The sequence below is a fragment of the Uloborus diversus genome, chromosome 2 (assembly GCF_026930045.1).
Source record: "Uloborus diversus isolate 005 chromosome 2, Udiv.v.3.1, whole genome shotgun sequence".
Lineage (NCBI taxonomy): Eukaryota > Metazoa > Arthropoda > Arachnida > Araneae > Uloboridae > Uloborus > Uloborus diversus.
The window spans coordinates 120026611-120047077 of NC_072732.1; the positions used below are offsets into that span (position 1 = coordinate 120026611).

At 32.6% G+C, this 20467-nt stretch overlaps 1 protein-coding gene across 1 annotated transcript in view; it reads left to right on the forward strand.

The window, feature by feature from the left end:
• Positions 1-20467, forward strand: part of LOC129216012 (nuclear distribution protein nudE homolog 1-like) — a 119346-nt gene that overhangs the window by 76850 nt on the left and 22029 nt on the right. The window contains exons 3-4 of the mRNA XM_054850148.1: positions 17660-17808; positions 19120-19165. Of these exons, the coding sequence (XP_054706123.1) occupies positions 17660-17808; positions 19120-19165 (195 nt within the window). The remainder of the gene's footprint in view (positions 1-17659; positions 17809-19119; positions 19166-20467) is intronic.

Here is a 20467-nt window from a genome sequence, read left to right on the forward strand (position 1 = left end):
ACCGTCGATGATATTCAACACGTGATCATTTTCCAATGATATTTTCTATGCAGACGAGAGAAAAAGAATTATTACTGTCAACGGATAACATTTGTTGTTCCTTTTTAAGGCCGTTTTACTTTCCGAAACCGGGACTATCACGTTCAAATTGACCATAAACATGATATTACCGGCCGTATTTACAAGGTAGTTCGACTCTCGGTCAGACACCTGAACTGCAGATTGAAGCCTTTTTATTGATTGCAGAAGGCTTTGACTGGTGGATTGATAGCCTGACCAAAGATCGAATTGCCTGGTGATTACGTGCGTTAGTTCTGTGACACAAGAAAGGGAATGGTCCCGGGATTCCGGTCTTGGAGGAAAGAAGTTCGTCTTTTTTTTTAACTAAAGTTTTAACGGGATTATTCAAAAAGCTTAGGTCTTCAATGAAATTTTCTTGTGCGCTGGACGTTTGCATGTTCCAGCAATCTACCTAACATTCCGATCGAATTCATGTTGCTTTTAGTTTTATACTCCAGAATTCAGTAATAGTAGATCGATCACCTTGTTCGGAAGATTCTTGTTACGTCTTTTATTTAGGACGGAGTTTTTCTATTATAAAATTTTAAAACTATGGGGGATGGAACGATCCATTTTGGCGTAACCTGTCCCGTTGTCCATGAAAATAGCTTCAGGATACCGAAATGTCACGCATCCTGCAAAAGAGTAACGTATAGAAGCAGAAAAAGTCAACTTCCAGTAAAGAATTTTTTAAAAAGGTAGCGGCCAAATCACTGTCAACAATGCCAGTCATACAAACTTTCGAATTGTTGTAATAGAATATGCTTATTAGTAGGTATAAAAAGTATTTTATACTTTTCTGGAACTAATGCACTCATAGAAAAGGTCTTTTCTTTTACTAATAAATCGTAGCTCTTAAAGTTAAATAATTGCGAGAAACCCTACGAGGAATTTCCTTTTTTATATAAATTGAACATTAAACAACTTGAAAAAAACCTCTACCGTATGCGACTTTATAAATTCTTTATTTTCCCTTGTTATTTTGCCTTTTTTTTTAAATCAATAAATACAAATTATTATGAAATAGTTTTTAACACACGTGATTTTACCAAAAAGTTGGATGTTCCACTTTGAAAAAAATAAATAAATATTTGGACACGTTAAGCATTAACAATTATCTTCCTTCATGGACTACGACAAGAGTTCAGGATTAAAACTGTTCAATACGAGTATACACAACTTTATACAGTAAGTAAATGTTCGGCGTTTGTTTATTTTTTAAGTTGAACACATTACCATTGCCAGTAAATAATGAGTAATAAGGATGCAAATTCATGTAATAATTATAAAGAAGTTCATAAACCGCTATCTTCTGTAAACCACCAATGGTCTGCAGACCACCAGTTGAGAAACACTGTTTTAGACAAAACAGTGAAAAAACAATAAAACTGACCCTTTTTTGACCATGACCTATTTGTATCAACAAATCTCCCATCCTTTTCATCCTTTGCTTTTTTACTACTTCTTTAGCAACAGTGGTCCTCTTGTTCAGTAGTGTCTTCAGAGCCACAAAAGCAAGAAAAAAATAAAAGAAAAAACTCTCCTCTTCAGCCTTCACGGTCATGGAGCATAGCGTGAAGCTTTTTTCCTCTGTTCCTGATTTTGATCCCTTGTTGTATTCGGTTGTTTTATTAATCTAATATTCAACTTTATGCAAGCAATTTTTAAAGTTGGAGCTCCAGGCCATGGCCGAAATAACTCTTTTGTAAACTAAAAAGGGGGCTAATTGTGAACCGGATCAGCAAGAACTAGGATTAAAGATCCTGCTCCTTAATATTTATGGGGAATGCAAGCATTTGGCACACTAATGTTTACGTCCTCTTTTAGAGTCGCTAAAATTTTCTTCAACATTTCTGAGCTGCAAATAAAGACAAATTCAGTAATAAATCCCTAAAAATATCAGTGCAAAAAATGTCTAGCGAAATTTTTAGGTTACAAAATGAATTGTGGAGTACTTTTGACCTTCAAATAAAAAATAAACTTAACACAATGTACCTAAAAGTAGCTTTAGAGCACAAACTATTTCTAACATTGCTCTGAGTTATTTTTAGTTCAAAGTGTAATAGTATGTCTATTCGAACAGGTTAAGCCACGTGTTGTGGTTGGTGCGAGGGACCCTAAAGTGTAGAGTAATGTGGTGGATTCCAGTTGTAATAACGATAAAAAGATAACCAGTGGGATTCTCTTGTCCCGAAACTGAGAAGTTAAAAAAAAGGTCTTCATTTTGCAGAGAATCGTGCACTTAAGAAATCTAGAACACAAGTGTTGTAAATTAACAAATCATTTTAAGCTGAAAATGAATAACAGAAGAAAGAATTGTGCAATAGTTTTTTCAAATGTGTCATGTTGTGCCTTATGACAAGTTGGAACCCAATCTATATATATAAAGCCACTCACTAAGCCCGATTATTTACAAAGTTTTAAAAATAAACATGATAAAACCATAGATGAAAACCTGCAAACACATTTTAAAACGCAAAATTAAAATTCACGAACCAAATTTATTTTATTCATTTACAGTCGACTTGCGCTGCAACGCGATTCGACCTACACGAAATAACTACAACGTGAATTTTTCACGAGTAACGAATTTTAGAGCTAACGCGAATTCCTCGCCCACAATGCGAAAATTTTTGGCATAATAATTTCGGCAGAGAGCAGAGGATTAATTCATCACTTTTTCTTGTTCTTCCTCTTCTCCTGACGTGCATTTTTCCTGACGTGCATGCGGTCAACGCGTTGTCAGGAGAAGACTAATAACAAACTGATCGCGCAGCATAAACCATCATCATCTTCATATTTTGGGGCCGTAGTAGCCCGATCGGTAGAGTGTCGGATTCGGGGCCGGAGGGTCCTGGGTTCGAACCTCGATGTTCGAAGACCCACCGTCGTCATTAAAGGGGACTGGGCGACGTTAAATATGCTCGTGGTCTCAATGTCCTCCAAGTGAAACGATACCTCTGGGGGTGCTAGCACCAGGTAGCTATTAGCTCCTGGACTAGTTCTAAATTCTCATTAACTGTTCGATCCGGTGAGGGTGCTGCCATCTAACGGTATATAAAATAATAGAGGCAAGGCACTTAGTATACAGACCTCGACATAAATACAGTTGTACTCAGTTGTGACTCTGAATAGGAATAGGAATCTTCATATTTTAAGTAGTAAATATAGTCACTTCATCTACTGCACAGTACTATTATAGTGGTGCATTTTGTTATTACTACACAGTGTACGTACCGTGGTGTTTTATTTTGTTCCTCTTTCTCCTACTGATAATTGATTTTGTGTATGGTAACAATACTTTATGTTAAACTAGTGGTACCTGCACGGCTTTGCCCGTAATAAAATATTAAAAGGTCTTTTGGTTCGCCTGTATATTTACAAATAATGTATGGTGAATTTTATTGCCAATTGGCTTATGCCCATGTTATGATTCCACGTTATGGTAATTTCGTAATTTACTCGTCCATCTTATGATAATTTTGTTCTTAAAATCGGAATAGAAAAAGAACCACATCGAATTTTCGAAAAATCGCTTCGAGGTGCACACCCCCACGCTACAAACTAACTTTGTGCCAAATATCATGAAAATCGGCCGGCCTGAACGCTATGCGCGTCACAGAGATCCAGACATCCTACAGACATCCAGACATCCTCCGGACAGAGAGACTTTCAGCTTTATTATTAGTAAAGAAATAATAAAGATAATACAGGTTTTTTTTTAAATTTAGCAAAGAACCACTTCTTTATGGAGGATGAAATATATTGTTAAGAAATGACTTAAAACGTTTGGTGCGGTGTTTACAAATGCCTAAAATAGCTAGGTGTGTTTACAAAAAATTCGTATACATGCACTTTTCCACTACGCGAAATTTTGACTCACGCGAGGGGTCTTGGAAAGCATCCCTCGCGTAACTGTATTTATTTATTTAAAGAATTTTTTTTTTTTTTTTTTTTTTTTTTTTTTTTTGAGAAATGTGATGAGAATGAGTTTTTCTGTTCTTCAGTACAAAGCACAAAAATCACTTTTTTGTTGTAATTAAGAGTCTAGTCTTAATTTAGAGAAACATTTCGTTTTATTAGAATGTTTACAATTATAATGACCTGCCAACATAAAAATGCTTGTCTATTGTAATGACGATTTTTGATTATTAATAAGTGAAATAATTATTGTAATTAAATTACAAATTCTTTTCTGAAGGTTTTTTTTTTTTTTTTTTTTTTTTTTAACTTTCTTTTTTGCTTTGCCATAAAATTTTATTCATGATTCAAAAAAATGAGAAATAATATTTATCGAACTGCTTGTCTGAAGATTTTAGTAAATATTTTTATAAATAATTCCTTGTAAATGTCTAAAGAGAAAATTACAAGGAATATGTTCGTTTTAATTATATTAACCTTTTTGAGTAAATGGAAAATTAGCAAATCTTTCTTTTGAACTCTTCGTTTTACGTTTATATATATTTTACGATTTTTTGTCTTTTTTAATGCAAGTAATTAATAGGAAGGAAACAAAAAACAATAGCGTTGTTAAATGAAGTAGAAAAGGATTAGAGATTTTAATGATGAAACACTTCAGTAAACCGAGTTGATTGCTCTTAGTTCATCGGCAAGTGCATCTCAAAGCCACCAGTAAAATTACAAAAGAAATTCCTATCACCTATTTTAACAGCTTACTAACGAAGACATAAATTGTCAGCTTTTTTTCAGAAAGTGATTCGTGCGTAAAAGGAAACAATCGATTTTGTCACTATTCACATGGATGTGCTCTAAAAGCTTCAAAAACATACTGCTATTTTTAAAAAATACTTCATGATCTGATGTTTCACTTTCTTGCTTCAAGTCAAAGCATCAAAACAAAAAAAAAATGCCGGTGTTTCTATTCAGTATTTCGAAAAACAAAGAGAAAAGACTCATCTGTCCTTTGTTATTTTAATTACTACTAGTGGTACACGCACGGCTTTGCCCGTAGTTGAAAATTAAAAGGTCATTCGTTCGCCTGTATATTTACAAATAATGGATGACGAATTTCTCGTCAATTGGATATGTTCATTCGCTCTCCCATTCCACGTCATGATAATTTCGGAATTTACTCGTCCATCTTATGATAATTTTGCTCCGGAAAATGCTCTTAAAATTGAAATAGAAGAAGAACAAAATCGAATTTTCGAAAAATCGCTTCGAGGTGCATACCCCCATGCTACAAACTAACTTTGTGCCAAATTTCATGAAAATCGGCCGAACGGTTCAGGCGCTGTGAACGTCACAGAGATCCAGACATCCTACAGACATCCAGACAGAGAGACTTGGAGCTTTATTATTAGTAAAGAAGATAATTTGTTTATTGTCTTTCGTAAGGCAAAAGTGAAGATGTCAACTATTCATGTTTATTCGATCTAGCAATGCTTCTTCAACATTTGTAAGTAAAATAAATGAAGATGTTAAAATGTCCAAAACATTGCTTTTATGATAAAATCATCTTCTTGTGAGATAAAATTTATGGATCCGCTTTTTCAAAAATTACTCTAAAGGAAAATTAAATTCATAAGAAGCTTCCAAAATTTTATGAGTTCTTTAGAATTAGCTAGCATTCTGCCACATTGTGTTTTTCAAACGAATTTAAAATTCAAATTGATCTTTTTGATTTTGTATGTATTTTGAATTCATAAATGAATCCACTCATAATGAAAGCAAAATGCTTACCGCAAAAGCATGTATTGCTAGCTGATAATGCTAATATGAACTTTTGTTTCAGAACGTGTTCCACCATGTTAAACTTCTTTTTTTTTTTTTTTTTTTCATAGACACAAAATGTTTTTTTACTTAATCTAAGGAAAAAATGTGGCATTGATATGGCAGTTTTGTACACTTTAAATGCTTGGTTTCTTTTGTAGTTGAGAATTTGCATTTTATTACATTTTTCGACACTCTCTGAAATATGATGAACGCCGTAAATATTTAAATGCTGAAATTAAAAGTACATTCAATGTTACACAACAAACATTTCATAAAAAATTCAAAACTTAACTTGTGCACATTTTGAGGGAAAAAAGGAGCACGAGCTCATAAAAACTTCATTTTGAGAAAAACAGCATTATAAAGACGAAAAATTCCTTTTTTTTTCTTTTTCAATTAAAAAAAATCTTAATGTGATAAAAACTAGATATTTATGAATAAATATCAACTCATGTATTTTCAATGTGCTATTGAGCTTTTTTATGCAATTTTATTATTTGTAAAGCTTTTTAGAAAACGTTAGGGTACTTTGGTGCATAAGTTTTTAACAGATTTAATTATTTTCCTCAAAAAATAATTCCATATGCCTTAAAATATTTGAGTAAATGTGGAAGTATCTTACAAAAACTGCAAACCATTAACTTTTACATATTTTAAGAAAAATGCTTTTAAAGATGAATGCGAAAATGAAATGGAAATTACAATCAATAATCAAATTTTTGATGCAGGATTAAGCGAAACCAAATTGTGTGAGAAACAAGTATGGAAATGCTGTTTGTTAAGGGTAGAGGCGCTTAAAATACCATGCTCAGTCCGATGTGCTTCATAAAAAACAATAATTTTTGTTAGGTTCTCTTCATACTTACACTTATACTTCTTTGATTTATTTTAATGTGATTCACTATTGACAGAGCACAGTTTGGACTACCAATTTCTAACAGTAAACAGAAAAACAATTGTTTCGTACATTTTTTTTTCTTACTTATTTAGTTGTTCAACTAATTTTTACTTCCTTTTACAAAAAATGAAGTATTGTATTCGCGAAAAAAAATTCACTCAAAAATCGACCTTAATAACTTCCTTTACAAAAAAGAAAGTATTATATTCGCGAAAAAATTTTCACTCAAAATCGACCTTAATTTCCATTTTTCTCACCCCTGAATGAATGTTGAGTTTTTTTTTTCGACTCGGCCACACGTGGATAAGTGCCTAAGAACATATAGACACGCGAAATATCCATTTTGACGATTCCCGAGTTAGCTGCAACGAGTTTTCTCGTGACGTTTTTATGTACGTATGTATGTCGCATAACTCAAGAACGGTAAGTCCTAGAAAGTTGAAATATGGTACGTAGACTCCTAGTGGGGTCTAGTTGTGCACCTCCCCTTTTGGTTACATTCAGATGTTTCTAAATGGATCTTTTGCCCCTTTTTGGGGGGAAGTCATTGTTAATTTCGATGTAAACTCAAGTGGTGTCATAATTTGGCGGACACTTGGCGATATATCGCCAGTCTTTTGGTCATCAAGTTTTTTCGCCAACTTGGCGACAAATTTGGAGGTTTTTTTTTTTTTTAAATCTGTTTCAATTTGGCCACTGTTTGTGATATTTAGAGAGTAAACTATTGAATCACATTAAAATTGTCAGTAACGGGGAAATGACATTAAATTGAAGTAAAAGGAAGTCATGTGATGCACACATCAGCTCTTTTGTTTATCATTTAAAAAAAATCAAAATAATAAGTCGTCTTATGGTCCCATTGTTATATATTTGATTTAGTGGCGTTCGCACCTGACCACATGGGTTCATTTCTTGCCTTGTACTACGCACATTCGACTTCCATTATTCGCTTTAACAACTCCGAACAGCTTTTATTTGCATGACACTTAAACATTTTTTATTAGCATAAGAAACTAAATTGCATTTTTTTTCCATATTGCCCTTAATTTAAACAAACTGCACGCTAAAGAATTGAATAAAAAATTTTCAAATATTGTTTCAGTATTGCACTTTACATTTTAAAACTACTCCTACCACTTAGTCAAAAACGTATTAATTACTTAATACCTCAGAAATTGATTATTGAAATATTTCTCATCGTTCTTATAGTTTACACGTATAATTTGATGTATTTTGATATTTTGTTTTAAATTCAACTATGTAGTTAGTATCAATAAAATACTCAGGGTTTAATATTCATAGGATCTCACCACCGGAACTCAATTCAAGTACTTATTTTCATTGTTCAACATATTTTTGCATATTAGACCAAATTCAGACTATTTACATATGAATATAAATTCTGAAGAACATAGGGCTACTGTACTTTTTTCAAGTTTTTAAATAATTGACGTCTGTACACACATCTAGTGTTGTACTCCCATAACTTTTGGTGCATGTAATTAATACCAAAATCTTTTTTTTTTTCTTCATTAGTTATCTATGCGTTGCAACAACAGCCATAAAATTTCCTATAAAATATGAATTTTTGCGAAATACTATTGACAAAAAGATATGGAAATTTTATTGTAGTTGTTTTTCTTTCTTTTTTTTGATTGACTGACTTCGAGAAGAACTTAACGACTTTTTCAGGCTTCTGAAAACTTTCACATTTTTATTATTCTTTGTATTGTTATGCGATCTGTTCCACCACTCGTTTTATTACTTTTTATCCTGTACTTAGCACTTCTATAAGAGAAGCTGCATCAAAACTTGTTTTGTATCAATTCATTTACTGCGTAGAAGCAATAAAACTGTGATGAGTGCAACATTCTTTGCCACGGATACAACTATTTTTTTTTCTCACATGGAAACAACTACCAGTAAATATCTTGAGAAATAGCGTTTCCATTATTTAATAGCATACTTAAATCCGACATTCTTGAAGCATAGCAACAATAAATCTTAAATAAAATATTTCAATTGTATCAGTAAAGCTCTAATTTTTCATTATGAAATTTAAAAAATTCTTATATTCTGCTAGAATGTTTTTTTATTCTACACTAAAAAGAAATGAGCTTATTGTTTTGTGTAGTCAAGAATATTTTACCTCCTTTTTATTGAAATGCCTTCGGATTTTAATGTAATACTAATGTATGAAGAACAATATTCACATACACACAAACAAAAGCACAATTTTCTTTTAAACGGTTTCACCTCAAAGATCTTTCTTCAAAACACCTATTAAAATCAGTACCTAAATGAGTATGCTATTAGCTTTTTCAAATGACTCTTTCCAAAAAAAAAATATTTATTCGCAACTAATTCTTTCATAATAACCTGAAAAAGGATAATCAGATCCGACTCTTGAAATTTTAGAACATTTTTACTCCGACTCCGATTCATTTACCTCAAAATCAGTCCAACTCCGACATTGAATCCGCAGCTCTGCCCAAGTTACGGACTCGTGGGAAAATGACCGGCTCCGACTCTTGAAATTGAAAAGTCTTCGACTCCCAACTCCGACTCTCTTACCTCAAAATCTGTCCGACTCCACGACTTCGACTTCACAATCCTACTCGTAACAACTAAAGAAATATCAGAAATTTGACGGCAAAGTTTTGTTTTCCTCTAAACTTAACGAAATCAAATCCTTTCCTCTACGATGCTGTTGAACAGGAAATCCTTATATATATATATATATATATATATATATATATATATATATATATATAATAGCCAATGATCGAGTAACCCGCGAGTTTCAAAAATGAAACTCACGCCACGGCATGATAATTTGATAATGTTTAACATGCAGGGAAAGGCTTTATTGTGACAAGGCTGAACTTGACCCGTTAACTTAACTGTTTTATTGGTAAGACTGTGTCATTTCAGGGGAATGAAAAAATAAAAAAATGGTCAACAATGAAAGCTACCAACTGGAGTTTAGGGTTAATCCACTGGAGTTAGGGTTACCATTTCAACTATCAAAATATCACCAAAAAGGCAACGGCTTCGTTCAAATGTAAAAGCAGTTTTCACCCGTCATACCTTGACGGGGAACTTTCTAGTAATATAAAGAGTTATTCCCAACACCAGCGCTCTAATACGCAAGCTTGCGTTGATTTATAAAATTACGGAAAAGGGTAAAACATTGCGCTCCACGTGTGTCTGTTGAGGTAAACATAGGCAGTTTGTTATGGGTATTTATTAGCGCATTCGGTGTGTCTTAGATTGCTTTCAGCAACAGAAATTGATTTGTCCCTTAATGGCATTCTCGAGCTTCTCAAAATAATGTTAGTTTTCATTATTTCTCCATAAAAAGTGAGTTGATTGTTGGAAATAGCGAAAGTGTAAATGGAAGAAAACTCTAGATTAACAAACTTTGCATCTGCATGAAATTAACGACGAATATGCTCGTCTGTTCGAAGCATTTTACTTGAAAGAGGATAAAGGGATTTTACCAGGTAAATTTTTTTATTTTTTGTGAGAATTTGTATAAGTATGAGGTTTTTATTTTATCTAAAGCTCGAAAGGAGGATTTGATAACATTAGCTGAAGAATTAGGGCTTTCATCTCTACCTATTTTTAAAATATTTAATTTAACTGACCTTATTTTACTGCAGCATTTAGTTGGAATGGACAGCATGCAAAATATATTCTTGAAAATATTGTCGTAGAACGGAATGAAAAATTTTCACCGAGAAAGAACGTTTCGAATTTGAACTAGCAAAAACAAAAGCTGAGAATTTTAATTGCTAAAATAGTGCACCAACTTTACTTTATTGCTTACATTATCGGCTGAAGAGTTTCGCCAAACATGTGTTTAGGATTATAGTTTTAGTATTCTGCTTGCAAGGAACCTTGGCGAGATTTCGCTTATCAGTGTTAAACCATTTTTTATGATGAGTGGAATAAAAAGATAGAAAGGTTATAGAATTCGATAAGTTTAAAGAAATAATGGAAGATCAATTTTTAAAAAAATACCACCATTTTTCCGTGAGAATTTTTTTGATAATTTGCATATCATGACAGAATTAAATTATTTAATTCAGAAATTAGAAACATAGGAAACGGAAAAAAATAAAATAATTGATTCGGCAATTTGAGAAATAACTCGGCTACAAATGTAAAACAATTAATGCTAGCCAAAGAAATATTGTCTTCCTTATTGTCATATAAATAAATTATCTAGTACTAAATGTTATGAAAATGTAGTTCTATCAAGAATAGATAAATATCGAATTCAACATCGTGGAAATGGCTGCTTTCGAACAACAAACTACATGTTTTGCATTAATTTCTAACGTTTAGTAATGCTTCTTGATTTCTCATTTCTTTCTACGTAGGCCAGAATATACACAAGACTTAAAATATTAATTTTAAACGAATAAAACAAAAAAATCATTCATACAAACAAAAATTACTGAGCTCATTATCATTTTATACTCTACGGCATGCGTTAGTTTTACCTTTTTCATCCGCCCTTAGACGGTGGCCGCAGTGGTGCCCCCATAGTTTGTTGGAGTTGCAAATTGTAAAAGTAAAACTCTCTGCAGTTAATATTTTCTAATGGCTGTGATCCTACGTAATTTTGGGGTCCGGTAGCATTCAAAAATCTTCTTCTTTTTTTTTTTTTTTTTTTTCTTGCAACTTAATATGTTCATCAATGAAGTTTTAACAATGATTCTGAAATAATATGGAAGCATCGTCGGGAAATCTCAACACTATTATCCAACTTTCTCTTTAGATTTATTATACTCATACAAATTCTGAATGCTTCCCGTCATGAACAATATATTTTAAAAAACAAATTGATTTCTCTGGAACATTTCATCCCAAAGTAAAAAGAAAAGACAATACAAGTTGCTTTATTACTTTCTTTCGCGAAATCTTGGAATAAACGCTATCCCCTTCTTCCAAAAATGTTTCATTTTCTTTAGATCAATGACACAACATTTTCCTATTACAAACTGACCTTGACTTTCAAAATAATTATAGCTTTTGTTACTTCGTAGAAGAAAATGCTCTATTTCAACCCTAAATGAAAAAAAAAAAAAAAAAAGAACCGAGAAAAGCAATAGCTTTTAATTTTCCATGACCGTCCTCTCGGAACAGAAAATGTTCTCAAAACAAGTAATTCAAAAATTGAAAGTCTTCCCGCGAATAAATAAGTGTGCAAGATATTTGTTCTTTTTTTTCCCTCCGTTTTTCGTATCAGTCACACTTGGTTGCTCACAGCGTCGACAAAATAAGAAACAAAAAACGAAAAAGTGCCCAATGATTTTAAAGGCTCTCGCGACTTATTGCAAAAGATTGTATGCTATTCGCTTTTTCTTTTTTTTTTTTTTTTTTTTCATTCAGTTTCACTAGCATACCTCCCACAGAGACATTAATATAATTTTACAATTCCTATTCTTTAGCACAGTGTTTCTCAAACTTTTTTGAGTCAGTGCGCCCTTTTTGAATTACAATCTTAGGATGCCCTTCCCAAAGTAAAACAATGACTAATCAAAACTAACGGGAAAAAATTAATAATACTCTAGTACCAGCATTGCATACAGGCGTGGATCCAGAGGGATCCACGCCTGTATGCAATGCTGGAAATATGCAATGCTGGATTGCTATAAAATGCAATCCTTACCCTTTATAAAGTAACCAAAGACAACCTAAAGCTGCGTTTTGGAGACTTATGTTTCGAAAAACTCGCCTTGGGTCCCTTATTAATGCCCAAAAATGGCACTTACCTTTACCCCTTCTGAAAATTATTTTCTCCAAAATCAGAAGCTAGATCCGCTTTTGATTGCATAGCCCTCATTTATATTGAAAGGGTGCCACTGAGAATTGCAAACGTTTAATAATTAACATTGCTCATTGGGAAATTATTGCGTAGTTTCGCAACGCCCATGTAAAGACTTCACTGGAGCCGCGGTGCACACTTTGAGAATCGCTACTTTAATAGAGAGCTTAGAGATTCTTACTTACTTTTAACGGATTTCCCAAAACTAATAGTGGTCCAAACCAATTTTTTAATGATTCAAAAATGTTCGTTGTATAAAATATTCAACGTTTATGCTGGCAGGAGTAAATACTTTTGATTCCATTAAATGCAAAAACGCAAAAAGCATATTCTTTTATGAAAAGTATACTATGATTGAATATTTTATGTCACTCTTTCAAGTAAAATCATCGATTATGATCATAGAATTTCATTTGATGAAAACGCAAAAAAAAAAAATAAATAAATAAGACTCACAAAAAACAGAACTTGGTTTAAATCAGTAGGAAAGTCCTGAACAATTAATTATTTTTTTTGAAAAGATTGCAAACATTATTCGCTGTTTACATTTTTCCTTTAACTCCACTTTGTATATATATAAATGGGAAGATATTTAAATTCAAAATCTACATTTCAAACTACAAAATGTTTGAAAATTTTACTACGTAATGTAATACGTAATTCAAATAAATGACTTTGAAGCAGTAAAAAAATATTTTGGCAACAGAATGAAATTATTGTTCAAAACATTTTAGTAAAAACCACAACTTAACTATTAAAAAAATAAATAAATAAAAAACGCTTTTTCACTAGTCGAAATGGATCAAGTGAGAGAGCCCGGAACCCTACCAACTATAAATAGCGTACAGTAAACGATGAGGCAATAATAAAAATCAAAATTTTAGCTGAGCACTCACCTAATGCGATACATTAATAAAATCGGATATATTTTCCTCGACGTGGAATCGTAAGGCAGAACCATTAAATGGAGGAAACTCTTTTCCTAAATTCCATTAACACAGTAATTCTACATTTACCCCTAACTACTCACCACCTTCTACATTTACCACCACGCTGTAGTTGGAAAGAAATATTTGGGGGAATGCATCTTTTTATAAGGATATATGATGGTTTGACGAATTTTTATTAGGCCAAAAAAGGTTAGTTTAAATTATTTACGCAGGGTTTTCACTCAAAAAGCATTTATTCATCGATATATGAAATGTGATTTGAAAAAAAAAATAGCATTAAATTTGTATTACATTTGAAACAATGAGCGAAATGTTTTGGAGAACAGCGTTTCTCTCCAACTATATCACTGCCCCTAATGTAGAAAAGTATTTTCGTAAAAAGTTCTTTTAACAAGACAATAGAAACTTAGATTCACACAGAGTTATTGTGGGTTTTTTTTCTTTTTTTTTTTTTTTTTTTTTTTTTTTGGTAATTTCTCTTACCTAAAAAATTTTTAGCTGCAGCGTTCGCGTGTTTTGCACTTTAATGCTTTTTTGTGCTTTTAAGTTACAACCTATTTCGATGTGTGTAAAAACATAAATTTTATGCTACTTGTAAAAAGAAATAAACAAAACAAGTTGAAGAAAATATTTATGTGTTATATGGATGCCTGATGCCTCACTTGCCAAATCGACTAAGCCTGATGCCTCACTTGCCAAATCGACTAACTCCATAAAACAAAAAGTTGAGAATAGTTATGAAGAAGATGGTGTTATCCATAGGAGTAAATAGGTCCTCGTGTTACACTTTCTGCCATCACATGGTCAGAAATGTACTGAACCAAAACTTTAATATAAATTAACACGCTAAGCATTGATAAAGCATTATTAAAGCAAAAATGATGATATTTTTTTTAAGTGGAGTTAATCGATTTGGCAATTGAGGCAAAGATATTTCTCTTTCTCACACTCATTTTTTTTAAATCTCAAAAAGTAGGCACTATATTTAAGACAACGTTTCTCAACCGTTTAGTATTCACGACGTAAGTTTATGGTCTTAATTTTCAAAGCCCCCCCCCCCCTTGTAAAATAACAACATAAATAATGATACATTTTGAGTATTTTGGCGCTAAAGGTACACTCTTTTTCATTAAATAGTAATATTTTAATTCAAGATGAGTTCTAAACTTGTCGATGCTCGTGCTTCTATTAACATTTACTGCGCTCTTCTCCCAAGGGAGCGCGTCTCACAGGTTAAAAATCGCTGCATAAAACTTTTGTCGATTGATTTTTTTTAACTATTTCAAGTTGATTCGGTGACTAAAACAAAATGTATCGATAAAAATGCTCTTGTTAAAATGGGTCCTAGCTTTGCCAGTTATATCATTTGTAAATCGGTTGAATATTTTGTAAATAAGCGACCTTCATTACTTAACGTCATATTATGCTACGGCAAGCTATGATTTCGTCTATCCGACACATTTTATATCTTATTTTTTAGTGAATTATTTTATAATGCAGTTGATAAGAATCACAATAATAATGTAAGCCTCTCTAATAACAGTTATAGATGCATCTCCTGATACTTGCAGATCCTAAACCTCTTTTGGGTATGGTAATTCACAGTACGCACATTTACATACTACCATTCAGCCAAACATTGTTATTAAGCCGTCCAGCCACTTCACATTGTCTGCGAAACCGGTCTTTACGATACAAAAACAATCTAATTCAGCTAAACAATCCCCTTTTTATCTCTAGAACACAAGAAGGCGAGGTTGTCCGGCGAGATACCACCACATCTGTACGTTCCACTGTCCGTTCTGACCGCAACCTTCTCTGCTACTCCATAATAGAGGTATTTCGCGACGTACATTTCACACGCCCACGATCCAAAGAGTTCATCGCCACCACGAATTAGGTTAAGGGTCGCACAAAACAGTGACCGTTAAGGGGGAGGGTTGCAGTTTTTTTTTTTTTTTTGCTGATTAATGTCTAGAAAACGCCGGTCAGAGGACCAAATATACCATCCTGGAATGGAATTTAGTGCTTTGGGAGGGCCTCGCTGAAGAAAACTGACCTCCTACGAGTTCAGACAAAAGAATTTTTACTACTAAGTTCACAAGGTATATGACAATGATGTTTTGGACTGGTATTAGACTGAAAGATACAAATTGTCGAATCGTGTTGTGCATTTCCTGCTCGGCGAGTTTTTGACGCTGAAAAGACACATAGCATAAAAGTTCAAAGATTCGAAATTGCAATAACTTTAGAAAGGTGACAGGGCAATCTCAGTTTGGGCAGAAAAAAACGTTCCTAAAGACATAATGAATTAAAAGGTTGAAATTTTTAAAATAAAAGAAGACATAAACAAATTTTTGAGACATTGAAATTCGAGTTATTATTTACCCCCGAGGATCTTTAAATCTTAACAGACATATTTTTCGTTCAAAACTGTCAGAGTTTAAAACTTCTAGTGGTTTTTGAAGAAAAAAAAAATGTCATACAAGACTTCCCGTCGAGAAAGGAGGGCAGTCAGAAAGAGTAAAAATCCCGAGGTCCGACCCGTAGAAAAGAAAAGAGATTTTGGGCCAGGGATTAATTACATGAACAGCAATGTTTTGCAATTAGTTAGAGCTCGGTGACCCTGGTGAGGACTTAGAGAAGGGGATATAGTGGATCAATTGCACCTCCCGAAGTTTTACTGCATAATATATTGAGGTTTTTCTTTTTCTTAACATTTGAACAATGGCAAAATAACGCCGTGAGAAATCTATGTTGGCAAAAGTTGGGTTAACCGTAAAGACTGAATAAACTCTGTAATAAAGAACACGATAGTTTAGCCTGGTGTATAATCGAGGCCTTCGAGATTTGGAGGCCATCCAACTAGCAAATGATGTCATTGTTCGTCGATCCACAATGATATTGGGAAGTGAGCGCTTCGATTAGTATTTTGGTTTAATTAAACTATTTGGTTTATTTATTATTGTCTTCTACTATTTTAGTAGCATTAAAAGTTCTACTTTTGAAAACATAAAAAGAAACCGATAATCATACGTTAAGAAATACACATCAACTTAATTCATAGTATTTTATATAAAAACATTTATAAGTCTTACAAAGTATTCAAATAACTAAACACGATTTTATTTTACAATCATGTTAAAACGTAGTGATCAATAAACGCAGTTTTATTCTTCGTTTGAAATTTTTTTTAACAAATCGAATTTTAACTATTTGTATATTGTATTGAAACATTAAGTCTTAAGAAGTATTCAAATAAATAAATAAACTTTCATTTTACAATTACATCAAAACAAAAAATAATTTTACCATTGTATTTGAATAAGAATTAAAAGAAATTTAAAAAAAAATAAACAATTTTACTAAAGTAAACGGGGAAACACATGACTGCAATATGTTTCAAAGACATAACATCAAATTAAAGTACATAATACCAGATTATTAATGTTAACTTAGCTGAGCAAATTTATGCTTTTAAAAAGACATGAATACTTGGGTGCCATCCCCCAAAGTAAACAGTGCCCTACCCCCTTCAATTATGAAAACTTCAAGAAAAATACCCCCAAAACATTTCCTCCATCTCCCTTAAAATTTCAAGGGCACAGTTATTTATAACTATAACCGTTGAAAAGCTATCATTATGAGACTATGATTCCGAACCCCCCCCCCCCCTTCGGTGGGCACCCTCGAAAAATTACACGGGACTTCAACTTGAAAAACGTTAATTAAAGAATGAATTACACAACATCATGAATACTGTACGTTGTACATCAAAAAAATGTATTCAATATCTAAGCAGCCTTTTTTTTTCGGAATTTGGCTACTTTTCCATTTTCAGCTTTTTCTGCTGCTAATGATTCTTGTGGGGTGGGGGGGTAATATAATGTTGGAAATAAAATACTTAAATGTATTTATTACCCCTAGTGGAGGCTCATAATTAGTACCATTTATTCTTAGCATTGAGAATGAGCTACCCACTAAAACACTCTAAAAACCGACCAGAGGTGTGTACACTTTTGAATACTCGCTACGTTGGCAGGGGGGGGGAGGTTCCTTTAAACAAATGGTTTCCTTTAAACAAATGGTTTCTTTACAAGAATAATTCGAAGTATATACGACAAAACACAGTAAATGTCTCCCTTCACTTCTATATGTTATTTTTTTCCCCCATAGGCCAAATTAAATAATTGCCAAACTGATTCGTCTGCCACCATATCAAATTTGCAGGAAGAGCTGCAAAAGTTGCAAGCAGACAAAGAAGACTTGCAGCTATACGTACGAAAACTAGAACAGAAAAATGATGACTTTGAAAGAGCAACAAGGTACATCAATTGATTACTTTTTTTGTGTTCTTCTCTCAGAGCATATGAGGCGTTTAGTATCAAAACCAGTTCAATCCACAAATCTAAATTTTACAGGAGAGACAAAAAAATATTCACATCATAGTTTTTTTTTCCAAAGAGAACTGATTTTTGGCAGCCGTTTTCGAACTGATTGAGGTGGATATGTTCCAAATCGCTTTGTAGCATGATAGTATACCCAGAAATTCGTGGATTGAACTGGTTTTGGTACTGAATGCCTGATACGATCAGAGTCTCTGTCAGCCATGAATGTTCGCCCTTCATTAAATATGCATAATGTATTTCAAGGATACTGCACCACATAGTTAAAATTCGTGCTAGTGCTAGAAATCACTAGAACAGTCATTACATGTAAAATAAGAAATAACACCGATTAATTGCACAAAATTGCAGGTTACTGCATACGCGTGCTTGGGGAAAACCGAGGAATCCCTTTTTCAATGCAAAATAAGTGAGCTTATGAATGAAAAAACGTCCGACAAAAGTCTGAAACAAGGCGGAGCCAAGAGCCAAATCTTCGTGATCAGAATTTTGCTACTAGTTTACTCGTTTTTCGCATACATTGCTCGTTTTCGCATTCATTATCTAAACAATTCCACCACAATTTGTTGCTTCTGATATTCTACGACCATGCATTTGGTAACAAGAATATTAACGATGCGAGCACTTCAAGAGTTTAATGAAATACCGAAATCCAACATGAAAGTTGACATTTGCTGGAGAGAAAAAAGATACCGTAAAACTCCGTCAAAAATTGTCGTATGAACTTTTGTAGTTTAAGTGACTGGGATAACATGTTAAGAAATCTGACAGAAAAAAAATTATTTGAACTAAGATACCTAAAACTTTTAATGATTTCAAATTACGACAGGAAAGCACTGGAGCGTCCGTACGCACACAAGTACACACCATATATAAAGATACAGATTATATCAGCATATGTGCAAATGTTTTACCAGTGTGTATGAAAATGTGGGTATTATTTTTAAGTATATATTTAAAAAAAAGTAGAAGCAAAATTGACACGATTACGACTTTTATTATTATTATTATTATTAAACTACAAATAAAAGTTTCATGGCGAGATACTCACGGAAAATTAAAGTTTAACATATGTATTAACATATGGATATCAAAACATGATGCTGAATTGCTGTTATGTTGCACTTGGTACTTCTTTTTTTAAAAATCTTTTAAATTATTTTCATATGTATTTCAAATGTTTATATACTTTTATTTTACGTATAACTTTTTTTACCTGCATTATTACAGAGCTTCCCTAATGTCTTTAGAAGATTTTGAAACAAGACTAAATCAGGTAAGTTTAATGCACTTACTTTCTCAAAATCTTTTAATAATGGCCTTCTGAAACACGAAATTTGTTCACCATTTCCAGAATATGGAGACATTCAAAAATCAAGTGAAAAGTTGTGCTTTTAGTTTTCTTCTAACTGAAAAGGGCTGATACAGCTTTTGGTTTTGGAAGGGGTCATTTTCAAAGACCACTAAAAAATGAAGTCGAGAATTTCCTCTTACAGTTGAAAGGAAGAAAAAATAAATAAATGAAAACGCTGTTTCTGGTTAAGAAGGATTTTTCTTCCCTAATCAAAAAAAGAATATATTTTAAACTCTTGAAAAATTCACATTTTTATGGATTTCTCGAGACATAAAAGACCAATTGCTCTATAATTTTGTTCACATGAAAAGTATGCTCCAGTTGTCATTTTCCAATAAAAATTAAGTATACTATTCATTTAGGGGACCAGCAACAAATTGAGGAAACAAAAAAAAAAGGCTTTTGATCATTTTTCATTGTAAAAGCTGGGAATAAGCTATAACTTTCAGAAATAAGTTAAAAAACTAACAAGAATTTATTTTAATATTTTCGTGAAAGTATCTCTTATACCCATGGAGATATAAGCATTTCTTTTAAAAACGTTTTTTCTTTTTTTTTTTTTGAAGGTTTTTGACTCATTTCACGCAGAATTTTCCATTAAACGCAACTAAACTTTCTGAAAACAGTCGAACCTGTCTATCTCGAATTTTACAGGAGAAAAGAAAAATTCGAGATATGGAGGTTTCGAGATACAGAAGTTTTGAAAAAGTTCTAAAAATAAGTAATTGGAGCAATGACTCGAAAGTAAAACTTTGGAAGCAATTTTACTAACCAACAATGTCCCCGTCCCCTTCCTCTCAGTTTCCGAATGGATTCAATTGCTGGAAAACTTGCTTCTTGTACATAAAGTTTTAATTCTGGAAGGTTATGTAACTGCTAATATATAAAGAAAAATGCTTTTTGTCTCCAAATTCCAGTTAATAAAAATCGTTGGGGATCGAATTTATGAAAACCACTTTAGTCGAAATTCGAGGTATACAGGTTTTTCAGAAAATTTCATTCGAGACAAACATGGGGGAAAACATTGAATTAATACTTTATGTGCAAAGAAAATGAAAACCTTTGACTTAGAGAAGTTTTCGAGATAGGCAGGTTCGAGATAAACAGCTTCGACTGTATTTGACAGTATATTAGAGAAACATAATAATAAAATTTGAGGTTAAAATATTGATAATTTCATGAAATATGAACGTTTAAAGCAATTAATTTTTCACTGCACATGCA